This window comes from Pelophylax lessonae (assembly GCF_965119305.1).
Source record: "Pelophylax lessonae genome assembly, chromosome: 2".
In the NCBI taxonomy this organism is placed as follows: domain Eukaryota; kingdom Metazoa; phylum Chordata; class Amphibia; order Anura; family Ranidae; genus Pelophylax; species Pelophylax lessonae.
The window spans coordinates 120,253,381-120,270,897 of record NC_138769.1 but is presented as its reverse complement, the minus strand read 5'-3'; the positions used below and the strand labels follow the sequence as shown (position 1 = coordinate 120,270,897).

Here is a 17,517-nt window from a genome sequence, read left to right as displayed (position 1 = left end):
GTCGAGCCTGGTACGCCGACTTGGTGAGGCTAGTCGCGGACGCTTCTTGGAGACTTCCTCTCAGGGAGGATTTGCGGTCTCAGGGACCGATCTTCCATCTTGCTTTACAGTCGCTGGCTTAATGGCCTGGCCATTGAGACCCAGGTACTGAAGGACAAGGGAGTGTCAGCTTCAGTTATTCTTACCTCCAGTTAAAGCAAGGAAAGCGACTTCCAGCACATGGAAGTCTTATATTGCGTGGTGTGAATCTCTTGGATTTCCCCCACATACCTATTCGGTGACCCGAATTTTGGTCTGTCTGCAACAAGGGGTTGAGCAGGTTTTCGGCGTTAGCAATCTTCTTTCTAGAAACCTTTGGCTAATCATTCCTTGGTACGGAATTTCATCCAGGGGGTGCGACATCTGGCTCCGCCAGTACGCGCACCCTTACCGCCTGGGATCTTAATTTAGTGTGGTCGGTTCTTCAGAAACTTCTCTTTGAAGATATTAGGGAGATTCCCTTGCTTACATTATCCCAGAAGGTGGCCTTCTTGGTGGCCATTACTTCTGTACGCAGGGGGTCAGAACTGGCCGCATTATCCTGTCGTTCCCCAGATCTGGTGGTTCATAGGGATAAGGTGGTTCTTCTTCCGAATCCATCCTTCCTTCCTAAAGTGGTTTTCGTAAGACGGACTCACTTTTTGTAATCACGGATAGCCCTTGAAGGGGATTGCCTGTGTCTGCCGCGACCATATCTAGATGGATCAGTCAGACGGTGGTACAGGCTTATTCTATTAAGGGTCGGAATCCTCCGTTCCCTGTTAGGGCGCACTTCACTCGAGCGCTCAGTACTTCCTGGGCCTATCGCCATCAGGCGTCAGTGGTCCAGGTATGTAAGGCGGCCACCTGGTCGTCGGTACATACCTTTACAAAATTTTATAAGATTGATGTGATGGCATCGGCGGATGCCTCATTTGGCCGCAAGGTTTTGCAGGCCGCAATTTGAGGAGACCGGTGGTCTACCTCGGGGGTTTTTTTCTGTTGAAAGATTTCTGTTGAGTCTCATCATTGAGGATGAGCATTGTAAACTTCTAGTTGGCACCGGTTGGGCCTTCTAGATTGGATTTGATTTCCAATTTCCCACCCCTCATTTGTGGTACTGCTTTGGGACGTCCCGAGGGTGTTGAATCACCGAGGTCAATGAGCGATAGAGAAAAATGGATTTTTGTAAAATCTTACCGTAAAATCCTTTTCTCTTAGCTCATTGACAGATGTAGTACCCGCCCCTCTGTTTTTGAGTTGGGTTGGGTTAAATTCTCTAAACACTGCTTTGTGACATAACTGATGTGCTAGGGCAGGAAGTGAGAGGATATACCCTCTGGGACTGCCCCTAGGGTGTGGCCAGAACGTTTTCTTTCCTGTCTAGTCCTGCTCCTGCAGAGGGCAGCATAACCCGAGGGTGTTGAATCACCGAGGACTACGTCTGTCAATGAGCTAAGAGAAAAGGATTTTACGGTAAGATTTTACAAAAATCCATTTATCCTATGTGATATAGGAGGAAAGCAGCATACACGGACCTATAGAAAATCCCAGATGATAGTACAAAAATGTGTAGCACTAAACCCAAAAAACAATTATAAAAATAATAATTTACAATTCAATTAGTAATAATCACCAAAAAATGTGTGAAGTGAAAGTGTTCACAAGAAACCAAATATAAAAAAAAAGGAAAAAAATGTGTTTTTGCAACAAAATATAATCCCTGCGATTTTGAGTCACTAAATAATGACCGTTAAATTAGTAGTGATCACCCAAAAATTGTGTAAAGTGAACGTGTTCACAAAAAAAAAAGAAAAAAAGGAGACAAAATAAAGGAAAAATAGTATGTTTGTGCAACAAAAAAATTTAAGTCGCTAAAGTGAATGAGAAAGTCACACTGTATTTGAAGAGATGAGTATTATCTTTCTGTGGAAACTTCAAAAAACTTGTGATAACAATAACTGCTTACCAAATGCAATTGGTCTACCAAAGTAATGGACAGACCTTGGCTCGCTTTTGATATAGTAATGATAAGATCCACTTGCTGAATTTCTCCTTGGTATGAGGGAAGAAAGTTCTCAGAGGTAGATGTTCACAAGTTGTTCACAAGACCAAAAAATTGGGCAAAAGAAAAAAGCTCATAGTGTAATACCGTAGATGTATTGGTAAAAGAAAGGGAAATGAAAGAATAGCACTACAAAGTAACCTATTATTTAAGGTGTCTCGCAGATAACCCCTATCAGGGGAAGAAGAGAACCGCAGATCCCAAGAACAAAAGGCAAACTTCTCATGCAAAGCACTTGCAAAGACAGGTGTACACCCGTGGAATATCACCACAATAAAGGCAATTATATGAGCCTCTTACCAGATCACCCAATCAAGGGATAGACCTCACCCAGTATGTAATGTTGTTCAAAAGAGACCACAGGCACATGGAGCGATGAGTAGGCATTCAAATCACCATAAGAAACAAAAACATATGTGCGGACATAGCGTAATCCTGTTAAAAAAAACACTATTTTATTAGTAAAAAGGTTAAACTCACATGTGATGTAGTATCAGGCATATAGAACACATCAGAGCGGTACTGGAAAGGAAAACAGCGTCTTCACATTCAGGGGAAGGCTGTGAAGGCTTTAAATCTAAATCAGTGGCGTTTTGCATGTGTTGGTTTCCACTAGTAGACAACTGCTTTTTTTTTGGGTTTAGCGCTACACATTTTTGTAATATCCCAAGATATTAACAGGAAGGTACCTTAGGTCTGTGTAGCAGCCTCTGAAGCAGCCGGGATACCTGGCAAAACCGGCCCAGTTCCAGCCCAGCCACCTGTTCCCATGGCTACTTTGATTTTCAAAGCTTGAACTATGGTGGAGATCGATGAGGACATCTGATGGCGCAAATCCTGATAAGTACTAAATGCTGTACAAGATACTTGTCTACATGAGCACCTATATAGATGGGAAATATCCACTAGCAGACTGCATGGTTGTATGAAGCCTGGTTCTTTACCCAATTGAACCTGTGCGATGTGTAATTTGGGATTTGGATTGATTATATCTATATATATATATATATATATATATATGGATATACACAACCGAACACATGCCAATACATCTATATCTCAAACTTCTGGAAGGTTGATTACTATACACTGATAAGTTCCTCTAAATTTCACTCTATAATTCATGTGAGGGTAGGACTTCACTAATGTGGGGGATCGCCCAGCATACATGTGACCTCCTCTTGATCAGGAACAAATGATATGTTTGATTTGGAAGGGAGTACACCTGTGTGAGAGAGGTAAGGAGACATATATCCCCGTTGGGAAACTTTCTACATGTTCATTCACCTCCTCTGGACCACAGGTTCCCCCGATCAGCAACAAAAGCCTAATACTTGTTTCCTGTGCTACATTGGAATAGATCAACTAGCATGATTAGAGTGTGTATATCCATGTCATCAGAATTGGAACAACTTTTCCTTCTCAAGTTTATTATAGAAGATTGTGAATGAAGCATGCATATAAATATGGCAGAGTTTATTTTCTTTACAAGTTGATTTAAAAAGAAAAATCACCGGTCAAACAAGGACTGTATCTGCCTTACCAATGACTTTGTGAAATAAATTTGCCTCTTTCCCATATTACAAGATTATTCATTATTTTGTAGCTTAGTACTGGATAGATTTCCTCTTCACCTATACATACTCGTATATATTACAGGGGCGGCCACCCATTATGAAAATATTTGTGATCTAGGAATGCATTATGTTGATTGACCAACTCATGGAGTTTCTGAGGTGATATCAGAAAATCAATAAGCTTATGAATAGGAGCGGGTGTTACTTGGGTTTTTTGTTTTTAATTTGTCATGTCATGTGATGTGTCTTTAAAAGTTTTTTTGCAATAAATGCAGATTTTTTTCTATGTAAACGGGGGTAGCTTTACATCCGTTATCTTAATTTTCTCACTTGCTCTCTCTCTATTTTCCCTCCTCTTTTTGAAGGTACTAAGACCCAATATGTGTCATAGACTTTCTTGTGTATACTATATATACTTGAACAGTTAGGTAGGGGTTGAGCAACATCGATCTTGGAGTTGAGTGGTTGTTACGGTTTATATTAGTGGAGCTGCTCCCCCCACCTTTTCATAGGATCAGGTAGTTCTAATTTTGTAGAACTCAACTGTTTTTTTTTTACAATTATGTGCCACTTTGTGTTGGTCTATCACATAAAATACATTTACGTTTTTGATAGTAACATGACAAAATGTGGAAAATTTCAAGGGGTATGAATATTTTTTTAAGGCACTGTAGGTCACCCTGACAGGAATGTTTTTTTCTCAACAAAAGTGGAGTTCTGCATAGACCAAATCCCTCCAGAGAAATCTAGTTAGGACTTTAGAAGTACCACAATTTTTCACATTATATATAAAACATGAAAATGTATTGTTGTACCAAATAAAACCCAATAAAAAAATCCATCAAACATGTTGCCGTAGTTTACAGATCACATAATACATCTATGCAAATCTTAACAAGATGTGTAAAAAGCACTCAAAGGTTTTATCATAGATGAAGACGTAAGCACAAAATGTCCTCATTCAAAAAGGAGAATGTGATCATGTTTTGAATAGAAGTAGAGACATTCAAGCAGTAGGTCTTTCTTTGTAATACAGAACACCAGTAAAGCTTGTTTTGTCACTAAAGAAGCCCTGTTAGAGTAGGTGTTTGACAAAATGTACAATTAATAAATGTATTGTTGCAGGATTTCAGTGTTACCCATGGTCACTGCCCAGAAATCACTGTGTATACTAGTTGCTGCTGGTTTCCTGCTGCTGGGCAGCTGAAGTCCCTCTGGACCGAGAACAAGAAATCCCTTCTGGCCATGCTAGTGGAGGTAAGATCTAAGAGCTAGGACTTAATGCATTATCTTGATTTTGCGGTCTTTATATTCATGTAATATCCCTTACCTTATTGTATTTGGCCTTAAGCGTCAGCTGCCCTCAAAACTGACATTTCAGTTGGTTGCTGACAAGTTGTATCTGATGCTAGCTTACGTTTCTTTGAGACTTCAGTGGTAAGATTTCTATACCAACATGAACATTTAGGGTCACACAGAAAGCTGAGTTTGTAAAACACCTTTGTTATATAGTCTTAAAGTGATTGTAAACAATCGCTTTGTAAAACAACCCATTTTGTTTAAAATAGAAATGAAAGGCAAAATATTTTTGTATAGATATAAAAAATAAAAAATTATAAACACCTTTTATCTTTCGTTCATCGACAGACACAGCGCTCCATAAATCATAACTACTGGGTTATATTGCCTCCTCAAGGAGTAGGACTAGGCAGAACAAAAAACACCTGGCTATGCCCATGGGCTGTCCTCAGCTGGTATATAACACCCCCCCCTCTCTGCTCTAGGTAATCCGTTTTAATCTGTCTAGTCAGATGATCCCAGCAGAGGAATCCCTGTCCTTTAAGGACCCGACTGACAGGAAAGCTGAGGCTGTGGCACGCAGCATGTTTGCTATGGCTGGTTCGACATTGCGGTTGATCTTTGCCTCAGCCCTGGTGTCTGACCAGTGGCGGCTAGTGTGTTGAGGGCGCAGGGGCGCCGCCCCCCCATCCATGTGTCTGACCCCTAATCTACATGCAGGGGCGTCGGACGCATGGAGTACAATGGGATTTTTTTTTTCATCACCTGATTAGAGCCAGAGGCTCTAATAGGGCGATGCAAAGGGTGGAGCCGGGGCGCAGAGCAGTGTGTCCCGACTCCACCCACTGTGTGACAATAGCAAATGAAAATTCGCTATTGTCACACCGTTCCCCTTTCTGGCCAATCAGGAAGCGCGTCCGATACGCGCTTCCTGATTGGCCGCAAGGCAAACCCCTTGCCATTGGCCGAGGAGGAGGCAGGAGCGGAAGGAGACGCCGTGGTCACTCTACATTGAAGGGGGCACGCTGTGGTCACTCTACATTGATGGGGGCACGCTGTGGTCACTCTACATTGAAGGGGGCACACCGTGGTCACTCTACATTGAAGGGGGCACGCTGTGGTCACTTTACATTGAAGGGGGCATGCTGTGGTCACTTTACATTGAAGGGGGCACGCTGTGGTCACTCTACATTGATGGGGGCACGCTGTGGTCACTCTACATTGAAGGGGGCACGCTGTGGTCACTCTACATTGATGGGGGCACGCTGTGGTCACTCTACATTGAAGGGGGCACACTGTGGTCACTCTACATTGAAGAGGACACGCTGTGGTCACTCTACATTGAAGGGGGCACGCTGTGGTCACTCTACATTGATGGGGGCACTGCTCACTGGTCACTCTGCATTAATGGGGCACACTGTACCTTGATTACTGAAGGCCCCTTTCACACTTGTGTGACCTCAAAGTCACGCTATTTTTTACCGCATTTTTTTCCGCAAAACAATGCCTATTACATTTTTCTGTTTGTGCCCCCCCCCCCCCCCAAATTTTGAGCACCAGCCGCCACTGTGTTAGACCCTAGCTAAATGAGCCAAGCTTTTGTGCCAGAGCCTGAGGGGTGAGCAGGTCCCCGCTGCTTATGTTGATTTAGCAGGCCAGTTGGTCAATGGGCTGCAGTTTATTTGTGATGCAGCTTTGGATACAGCTCCTGTGCTGTCCAAACTTTCTGTTTCAGCGTGGTGATTAGGCGCGTGCTGTGGCTTAAGAATTGGTCCGCAGACCAAGCCTCTAAGAAAGCTTTCATTGATCTGCCCTTTCAAGGCGATCACCTTTTTGGGGCTACCCTGGTTGACATCATTAAGGGTATCATGGGGGGAAGAGTACCTTCCTGCCATAGTCTAGGAAAGGGAAAGAACCTCGTCGCAGATGGGGGCCCTCCTTCTCCGCACATAGAAAATGATTTTGTGCTTCTGGGATGGCGAATAAGGGAAAAAGATCTTTCAAATCTTCCCCGGGAGGTTCCAAGCAACCTTGGTCAGATAAGCCTAGAGCTAGTTTCTCTAGCGCTCATTGACAGACGTAGTCCTCGGTGATACACCACCTTCGGGTTATGTTGCCTCCACAGGAGCAGGACTAGACAGGAAATTAAAAAGCTCTGGCCACACCCTAGGGGCAGTCCCAGAGGGTATATCCTCTCTCTCTCTGCCTCAGCAAATCAGTTATTTTCTGTCTAGTTAGGAGTAAGGACCTAGATACCTTGCTGGGATCTTAGGTCCTGGCAAGATTTTTTTCTTAAAGGATTTTTTAGACAGCTTTTTTTCTCCAGTGTTCCTATGAGATCTTCAAGCAAGAAAGCTGAACTGGGCGACGGGCTGGATGTTGAGATCCGGTGGTCACCCCAGTTCAGCCTACGAGCGCGTGCAGGCCATAGCTCCGCGCTGGGTCGGCCGCGACAAAGTCCCATTAAAGGACTGACCCCGCGAGTTAAACGTCTCGCTGAAACGCCAAAGACCATGAGTCACGGCGTCCATATCGGTCGACAGCCCTCCCGGTATGTTCCCCCTTTTCCCCTGACGGGTCTTGTGGTGAACGCGGGCCCCTCTCTGTATGGTAAGATAGAGTCCCTCTCTATCCTATAAATGACACAGATCCTCCTACTTTGAGTGTGATTTTATGTGCAAAAAGCCAGGAGGCTTGGTTTGGGAGCTAACAATCTAATTGTATACATGTAAAAAGATTATAATCTGTGGCATTCTGGGAATCTTACGGTGATAAGAATAAGCTACCTACCAGTCAGAAGCCACGGACATGTAGACTGCCTTCCTAATCAGATCTCCAGCTATTAGCAGGCCTCCCGAATGGCCATGCGGTCCGCCAGGGCCGGTACCGCCAACCACGCCAAATCCCCATGCAGAGAGAGTGTTGTGTGCCCTGCAGCACACCGCTATTCAGTACAGGCCGCCGCCATTTTTTTTGCTGGATCGCACGAGCCGCCATTTTGGCGTAGCCTCGTGTCTCCAGCATGGGGGCGGCCATGTTTGAGGTGATCCAAACACCTCGTGGAGCTAGGGGAGGCGCCGGAAGGCGTGCAGAGGGGCGGAGCCGCCTCCTTTCTTCCTGGGCAGCCAGCCAAAAGACTTCCTGTTTGTCAAGACAGCGCTGTAACCTGTTGCAGTTAAATTCTGAGCATCAAGTGGTGAGCCTGGGGGTCTATCTCTCTCTCGATCGATAGGGATCCCTAGCAGGTAACACTAAGGGGCTTTTTGTGGCGCTGGGGGTTTGAAAAAAAGAAAAAAAAAAAAAAAAAGTTTTTTATTTTTGAATTATATTATCCAGGAAGTGACTGGAATTATCATGGACCCTGCCACACAGATTCCCCCACCTGTTTCCCTCGAGGGGGCCACGGGACCCGCCGGTGCACAGAGTGTAGAGTCATTTACAGCAATTTTGGAGTCTATGGTGGCTCGGGTGGAGGCGGCCTGTCAGGGACGGGGGTCAAGGAAGCGACCCCCGCCTACCCTTATACTATCTGACACCTCTGACTCTGATTCAGAGATGGTCACTGCAGTTGCAGGTTCCTCTGCAAAGGCTGTTATCCCAGGTAAAGCCCCCTCAGACAGTGAGGAGGACGCTTCTTCTCCTGCTATAATTCAGGAAGAAGCATTGGTGGACGCACTAGTTGTGGCAGTGCAGGAAACCTTAAAACTTGAGGCTTTACCGGCAGAGGCAACTGAAACAGAGATTCCTTTTGGTACTAATAAGCCCATCAAAACGGTGAAGGTTTTTCCTGTACCCAAATGTTTCGGTAATCAGATTAAAGGAGAATGGGAGCATTCTAAACGTACCTTTACTATTTCCAAGCGTATTGCTAGACGCTATCCGTTTGAGGAATCCATCATTAAGAAATGGACGGTACCACCAGTGGTGGATCCACCTATTTCCAGGCTGAATAAAGCCACGGTTATTCCAGTGGAGGACACTTCGTCCTTTAAGGATCCGGTGGATCGAAAGTTGGAAGCAGAGTCCCGCACCATCTTCTCTCTGATAGGGTCAGCATTTAGACCAGTAATTGTTATTGGTCTAGTTTCCCAGACACTTACGGAATGGGCGAAAATGGTACGCCAAGACCTTAGGGGAAAAGATATTCCCCAGGAGACATCTGATTTGATGGAACAGATTATACAAGGGCTACAGTTTATCTGTGACGCAGCCTTGGACACTACTCCCTTATTAGGGCATGCATCTATGTCAGCGGTGATCCTCAGACGTGTGCTGTGGTTAAAATGCTGGTCAGCTGACCTAGGTTCCAAAAAGACCTTGACAAATCTCCCTTTTCAGGGGAATCGTCTATTTGGGGCCAACCTAGATGAAATCATCAAGGATGCCACTGGGGGCAAGAGCACTTTTTTGCCACAGGCTGCTAAAGCTAAGGGACCTCGCAACAAGCGAGGACCTTTCTTTACCGCCCATAAAGGGCGCCCGGCTGGTACTAGCGGGAAAGGCAAGACTCCTCCAGGAGGGTTCAAGAAGGGCTGGTCGGACAAGCAGAGGACCAACCCAGCCAAACCCGAAGCAAAGGAGTACACAGCCTGAAGGTGCGCCCCCACCCGGTTTCAGGGTGGGGGGACGTTTTCACCGGTATTCAGGACATTAGATCGAGCTTCAACCACTACTACCGGTGCGATTCTTCCCTTCCAACATTTAAGTACTACAGGAAGCGGTAGTTACCGTTCCCTGAATAGATCTTTTCCTTTACCTTTTCCTAAGATTAGTCCCTATACCTCACAGGAATCGGATCTGGTTGACCAGATAGGCCAAGTAGCCTCTAGTCGGGTGACTTCGGTCCCTGAGGTTCAACCAGAAAAGATCACCCTTCCTGATAACAATCAGGTATCTGATAAATGTGTGGGAACAGAAAACGACCAGACTTTCTCGGATGGTCGGGGCCAGATACCTCTAGGGACGCCTGGTTCAGATTCTATCAGCGCCAGTGGTCCTAGAAATTCTAGGCTGGCCTCCTCAAGCCGGCCTGGCCGACTTGGACATGCTAGTCGCAGACGTTCCGTGGGAACTTCGTCTCAGGGAGTGTCTGTGGTCTCAAGGACCAATTTACCATCATGCTTTACAGTCGCTGGGTTTAATGGCCTGGCCATTGAGACCCAAGTACTGAAGGACAGAGGTTTGTCTACTTCAGTCATTCCTACCCTTATTAAAGCAAGGAAAGGGACTTCCAGCAAGGTCTATTATCACACATGGAAGACTTATATTGCGTGGTGCGAATCTTTAGGATTTCCTCCACGTACCTATTCGGTGACTCGAATATTGGCCTTTTTGCAACAAGGGGTTGAGCAGAAGCTAGCCTTGAGCACCATCAAGGGTCAAGTTTCAGCATTAGCAATCTTCTTTCAGAAACCTTTAGCTACCAAGTCCTTGGTGCGGAATTTCATCCAGGGGGTGCGGCACCTGGCTCCTCCAGTCCGCGCGCCCTTACCGCCCTGGGATCTTAATTTGGTTTTGTCGGTTCTACAGAAACCTCCCTTTGAAAACATCAGGGAGATTCCCTTGCTTACTTTATCCCAGAAGGTGGCCTTCTTGGTGGCTATTACTTCTGCTCGCAGGGTGTCAGAACTGGCTGCATTATCATGCCAGTCCCCATACCTAGTGATTCATAGGGATAAGGTAGTACTTCATCCTAAGCCATCTTTTCTTCCTAAGGTGGTTTCAGATTTTCATCTGAATGAAGATATTGTACTACCTTCCTTGTGTCCTCAGCCCAAGCATCATCGGGAACATGCGTTGCATTCCTTAGATGTGGTTCGGGCAATCAGGGTATACCTGAAAACTACGGAATCATTCCGTAAGACGGATTCACTTTTTGTGATCACGGATGGCCCCAGAAAGGGTTTGCCTGCATCTGCCGCGACCATTGCCAAATGGATTAGACAAACGGTGGTACAGGCTTATTCTATTAAGGGTCAGAGTCCTCCGTTCCCTGTTAGGGCGCACTCCACTCGAGCGCTCAGTACTTCCTGGGCCTTTCGCCATCAGGCGTCAGTGGTCCAGGTATGTAAGGCGGCCACCTGGTCGTCGGTACATACCTTTACAAAATTCTATAAAATTGATGTGACGGCATCGGCGGATGCCTCATTTGGCCGCAAGGTTTTGCAGGCCGCAATTTGAGGAGACCGGTGGTCTACCTCGAGGGTTTTTTTCTGTTTGAAAAAAAAAAAAAAAAAATTTTCTCTTTTTTGTTGAGTCTCATCATTAAGGATGAGCATTGTAAACTTCTAGTTGGCACCGGTTGGGCCTTCTAGATTGGGATTTGATTTCCATTTTCCCACCCCTCATTTGTGATACTGCTCTGGGACGTCCCGAAGGTGGTGTATCACCGAGGACTACGTCTGTCAATGAGCGCTAGAGAAAAATGGATTTTTGTAAAATCTTACCGTAAAATCCTTTTCTCTTAGCTCATTGACAGACGTAGTCCCCGCCCCTCTGTTTTTGAGTTGGGTTGGGTTAAAATCTCTAAAGACTGCTTTTCACATAACTGATTTGCTGAGGCAGAGAGAGAGAGAGAGGATATACCCTCTGGGACTGCCCCTAGGGTGTGGCCAGAGCTTTTTAATTTCCTGTCTAGTCCTGCTCCTGTGGAGGCAACATAACCCGAAGGTGGTGTATCACCGAGGACTACGTCTGTCAATGAGCTAAGAGAAAAGGATTTTACGGTAAGATTTTACAAAAATCCATTTTTCCCTAGACCAGCAGACAAGACTCCTCCTTCAGCATGAAGGTCTGCCCTCAACCATTATTAGGGTGGGGGGACATCTTCACTGGTTTCCGGCCCCGTGGACTTCTTTGGTGAGCGTCAAGGAGATCCGCGAAAAGTTTCTTTTGGGGGTACCCAGAAAGGGGGACACAGCTTGATATTTTTTGTTTTTTTAGGTCCTGTGTCTCCATGTGTGGATTTTATATTCCTGCAAAGGTTCAGGTGATGTCTGAACTACCTAAATCCAGGGAATTGATTTAATTAGGTCTGATTCTATTTCTGACCAGGGCGGGTGGTCCTTCTTCTGCATACACTTCAGGGAACCTAGGCCATGATTCACCGACTGCTGTTTAACAAATAGTTCTCTCACCCATTTTGCATACAGATTCTGAGTCTGGTGGTATCCACCTTCAAGACATCTCTGTTTGCACAGTCCTACATGCAGCTCCTTTAGCAGGTTCGGCTCCACAGGAGGATACCGAGGTTCGTGACGAGATTACGGGTTCCTCTTGCAGACGCCGCATGCGTTCAAGGGCCATGGTAAGGCCAGTATTATCCTCGGCTCAGGCTTCAAGGGCGAGAATTTTCCAATCAGTCTGGTGGTTATTATTGTCCCTTGGGGGCATCCTCTCAGAGAAGACCAGTTGTTCCAAGGGCTGTTCCACCATCTTGCTTTACAATCGATGGTTTTAATGGCTTAGCTATTGAAAGCCAGGTACTGAGGGATAGAGGTCTGTCTGGATCAGTGATCCCTACTATGGTGAAGGTGAGGAAGTCGTCTTCCAGCAAGATTTACCTTCGTACGTGGAAAGTGTAAGTGGTGTGAGTCGATTGGCGCTCATCCTTGCTCCTTTTCTGTGGCTCAGATCTTACCCTTTCTTCAACAGGTCAGAAGTTAGCCCTGAGTACCATCAATGGCCAGGTGTCTGGCAATCTTCTTTCAGCGACCCCTAGCCACACACTCTTTAGTTCGTACCTTAATTTAGTGGGTTTGACAAGTGTCCCCACCTCCATTTGAGAATATTCAGGAGATTCCCTTGCCTACATTATTATACCAGAAGGTGACATTCTTGGTGGCTATTACCTTGTCCTGCAGGGTATCGGAATTGGTGGCATTATCCTGTTGAAGTCCCTATTAAGTGGTCCATAGGGATAAAGTGGTTCTTCATCCCTGTTCATCAGTCCTGCCCAAAGTTGTCTCTGACTCCTATTTGAATGAGGACTTTGTGCTGCCTTCCTTGCTGGCTCATCCCAGGGAGTTTGCTTTGCATGCCTTGGATGTGGTGTGTTTTGGGTGTATCTGGCAGCTACTGAGTCCTTTCAGAGGTCAGATTTGATTTTTGTTACAGACAGACGAAGGAGAGGGCTGGCTGCTTCTTCGGCTATCATCTCCAGATGGATCAGGCAGACGGTGACTCAGGCCTATTTCAATAAAGGTCAGGTTCCACCTTTCCCTTTCACTGCGCACTCTACTCAGGTGCTGAGTACTTTTTGGGCCTTCCATCATCATCTGAGGATGCTTCTTTTGCCGGAAAGTTTTGCAGGCTGCTGTTTAAGAGCGGGTGTTCCCTCTTGAGGGTTGTTTTTCCTAAAACTCTTGTTTTTCAGATTGGGCTCCTGTGACCCGGTTAAGGCTCCTGTGTCCTGGTAAGCACTCCTATGTTTAGCCTTGGGTTATTTTCCCCACCCTCCATTTTTCTTTTGGCGCTGCTTTTTGACGTTCCAGTAGTTATGATTTATGGAGCACTGTGTCTGTCGATGTAAGGGGTTTTTTACTGTCAGAGCAGTAAGGATGTGGAATTCTCTTCCACAAGCAGTGGTATCAGCAGGGAGCATCGATAGCTTCAAAAAACTATTAGATGGGCACCTTAAACACCACAACATACAGGGGTATACAATGTACGTTTAACATCAAATCACACACACACACATCATAGGTTGAACTGGATGGACTGATGTATTTTTTCAACCTCACTAACTATGTAACGAATGGGATTTGTGAACATACCATAAAATCCATTTCTCTTGATATGGATCGACGGACACAGCATCCACCCCTCTATGGAGTTCTGATACTTCTAATACTGCTTGCTACTAAACGGATTACCTAGAGCAGATGGGGGGGGTGGGTTATATACCAGTTGAGGACGACCCTTTGGCGAGCCAGGTGTTTTGTTTTTTTTTGTTCTGCCTAGTCCTACTCCTGGAGGAGGCAATAAAACCCAGTAGTTATGATTTACGGAGCACTGTGCCCGTCGATTAACTCAGAGAATTGGATTTTATGGTAAGTACAAAAATCCCATTTCCCCCCCCCCCCTTATTTATAAGTGATCACATTCCCTCTGTTCTCAGCTGCATAAGAGCTGGGGGGAGAGAAACTGCAGTACACTAAGCTTCCCAGTAAATTGCTGTGCAGCGGAACCTATCAGGACAAGTCTGATCATTGGAGGAGAGTACATGGAGTTCCCAGCATAGCTTGAGAACAAAACACGGTGTGCTCTCCTGCCTAGTGTGGTCAGTATTTATAATAAAGCAGAGGGACTAGCCGGAACACCAGGGTTTCAAATAAAGGAAGCAAAACAAAGAGAGCAGGATACTTTCTCTGTCATTCATTGGCAGACACAGCTCCATATTCTTCTTTACCATTGGGTTATGCTGCCCCCTACAGGACTAGGACACTAGGCAGTAAAAGTCTTTACCATGCCTATGAGGCAGTCCCTGGGGGTATACACCCACTCACTCTGCTATAGGTAGGCATTCAGTTTTTTTCTGCCTAGTCAGGAGTAAGGACCCCGTTCCCTGCTGGGATTTCGGTCCTAGCATGCTTATGTAAAAAGGGAACCTTTTGTCTGAATCCTTTTTTAGTTAGTTAGTTATGTTCCTGAGAGAAATACAATCAACAGCCGAACTGGGCGTTGGACTGGATATTCTAGATCCTTATGGTCTCCCAGTCTGGCCAGCGAGCATGTGCAGGTTGCAGCTCCACGCTAGGCCTCGCCACGACATGGACCCTGGTCGGGGGCTAGCCACGAGTGAAACACCTCGCCGGGACGCACACGACCTCTTTTGGCTTGAGTTGCAGAGTACCCCCTGGCCAACAGCACCCCCACCCCAAGTGCATAGGTTTGTCTGTCCGGTGTGGCACCCATTCGAATATCGTTGGTATGGTGAGTAGTGTCCCCCCATATCTCTGGCGGTCTCGGGGTGGACAAGTGCACCTCTCTGGGACGGTCAGACCCGCTGGTTTTCTTTCATTCCCCCCCCCCCCCCCGTATCTGGGGGGTCTTTAGGGACCGTCCCTCAGGGCTCCCCCTGCAGGCCATTTTCCCCACTATTTCATAGGGGGTTCCTACTTTAGTCAGGTATTGTGCAGGGGCTGTAGCAGGCGTTGTGGGCCCTTGTTTGGGGCGCACCGATGCCACTGATGGCGCGATGTGGGGGGGGGGGGTTGATCCTGTAGACCGCATGGCGTGCTGAGGATGCCACCATTTTCTTGTAGATCATCTTTACAAGGCTTGTCTGCCATTTTTTAGTAGTTTCCCATTGAAATGCATTGGACGGCTATTTTGTTGTGGTCTCCCCATTAAAATGCATTGGGCGGCCATTTTCTCAGAGCCCGAGAATGCTGTATAGCGGTAAGTGGCAAGGCTTTAACTCTGGTGCTGACCCAGCTACTTCCTCTTCCTGTGAGGATCGCTTTCTGAACACTTTAGATCAGCTCTGCTCTCCCTAATATCGGGCGGCAGTGAGTCTATTGGGGTCCCTATAGGTCGCTCTCTCACTCTGCTATATCGCAGTTTAGTGTGCTGGGACTTGTAGTACTGCTGGCGCAGCGGTGTGGGGCCATTTTTTGCAGTATTTTTAAAATGACACTTTGCTGTCCCCGGGTTAACATGGAGTCCTAGGAGCAAGTATCACCTACCGATACCCTCCTTGGTGTTGCGGGGACCTCCAGGTCGCAACCCTAGTCTGCCTTAATGGTGGTTTTGGAAACCCTGGTGTCAAAAGTTGAAATGGTCCTAAAAAAAGAGGACTGGTAAAAAGCGCCCACTGCCCTCACCTGCCTCTTATCAGTATCCTCAGATTTTGAGGTGGATATGGCCTCACGGACGTGATTCACCCTGAGAGATCTACGTCATCGCACTCTGATGGCGAGGATGAAATATCCTCATCTGCAGCCGCGTGGGAAAATGCACTTATAGCGTCAATGCGGGAAACTCTAAAAATGGCAGATGATTCTACAGCGTCAGGGACGCAGGTGTCTCTCGCACACGCAAATCTCCGAAGTCGGGCACTTTTTTCCCTTGTCCGGAATTTTTTGACAAAATTGTCACTGAACAGTGGGGGGGCGCCCTAAACGCATGTTAGTGGTGTCGAAGCACTTTAAGAGGCACTATCGCCTTGTAGGCACTGTGGTAAAAAAAATAGACCGTTCCACCGAAGGTGAACCATCCGGTCTCCAGACTGAACAAATCTACTGTGGTCCTGGTGGAGGAGTCTCTGGCCTTTAAAGACCCTGTTTAGGGTGATTGTGCCGGTTCTCTCTCGGGAACGCTTTCAGGGGTTCTATTCAAACCTGTTCACTGTTCCCAGGAAAGAAGGCAAAGTGCGTCCAATCTTGGATCTCAAGGCTCTGAACCGCTTTCTATGCTACAGAAGTTTCGAATGGAGTCCATTCACATCAATGGTGTCGCTACACCAAGGGGACTTTTTGGCCTCTATCGATATCAAGGATGCATATCTGCACATCCCTATTTACGCTGGACGCCAGCGTTTTCTTCGCTTCGCTGTAGGAGAGGAGCATTATCAATTTGTGACGTTACCCTTTGTTCTCGATTCCGCTCCAAGGGTCTTCACCAAAGTGTTGGCTATGGTATTGGCATTACTGTAAAAGCGGAGGATTGCGGTACTGGGGTACCTGGACGATCTCCTCTTAAGAGCAGACTCAAATTCAGTCCTGTTGGGCGACTTTTCAATCACTATACGGACTCTGCAAGAGTTCAGTTGGAACATCAATTTCAAGAAATCTGCTCTGGGCCCGTCTTCCAAACTGGATTATCTGGGACTGACTCTGGACTCAGTCCCACCCAGGGTGTTTCTCCCTCTGGAAAAGCTACAAAAATTGCAGAAGGCGATTCGCTTGCTATTATCCAGCAATCTGTCCTCTCTGCGGACTTGCATGCGGGTGCTAGGCCTGATGGTGTCTACCTTCGTGGTGGTTCTGTTTGCTCAGTTCCACACGAGACCTCTGCAAAGAGAAATTCTTGTCAAGTGGAACAAGGATCCAAAATCTTTGGACAATCTGATTCGTCTGAGTCAAAACACAAGAAGTGCTCTACTATGGTGGCTCTGTTCCTTGGCTCTGTGTCAGAGCAAATTCTTCCTTCCCTTGTATTGGACCGTGGTAACAACGGATGCCAACCTGTTCGGTTGGGATGGAGTTCTTGGAAAGATGTCTGTCCAGGGGACCTGGACTCTGGAAGAGTCCAGACTACCGATCAATATTCTGGAACTCGGAGCGATAAAGCTTTGCACTGGACAAATTGTCTGCAAGGATGTCCAATTCGGATTCAATCAGACAATGCCATAGCCGTAGCACCAAGAGGGCACCAAGAGTGTCCTGGCAGCCCGGGAGGTGGCCAAGATCATAAAATGGGCAGAAAACTTTGTTCCAGCCCTCTCCGCCGTGCATATCCCCAGAGTGGAAAATTGGCAGGCGGATTACTTGGGTCGTCAAGTGTTGGATCAGGGGAAATGGTCCCTTTACCCGGAGGTATTTCACCTGCTGTGTG

The 17,517-nt window shown here is 46.5% G+C and overlaps 2 protein-coding genes across 2 annotated transcripts in view; one reads left to right on the top strand and one right to left on the bottom strand.

The window, feature by feature from the left end:
* Nucleotides 1–17,517, bottom strand: part of TMIGD1 (transmembrane and immunoglobulin domain containing 1) — a 532,600-nt gene that overhangs the window by 336,919 nt on the left and 178,164 nt on the right. The window lies entirely within an intron of this gene.
* The window catches only part of CPD (carboxypeptidase D), a 239,753-nt gene that overhangs the window by 203,780 nt on the left and 18,456 nt on the right, over nt 1–17,517 (top strand). The window contains exon 18 of the mRNA XM_082244945.1: nt 4,786–4,917. Coding sequence (XP_082101071.1) covers nt 4,786–4,917 — 132 coding nt within the window. The remainder of the gene's footprint in view (nt 1–4,785; nt 4,918–17,517) is intronic.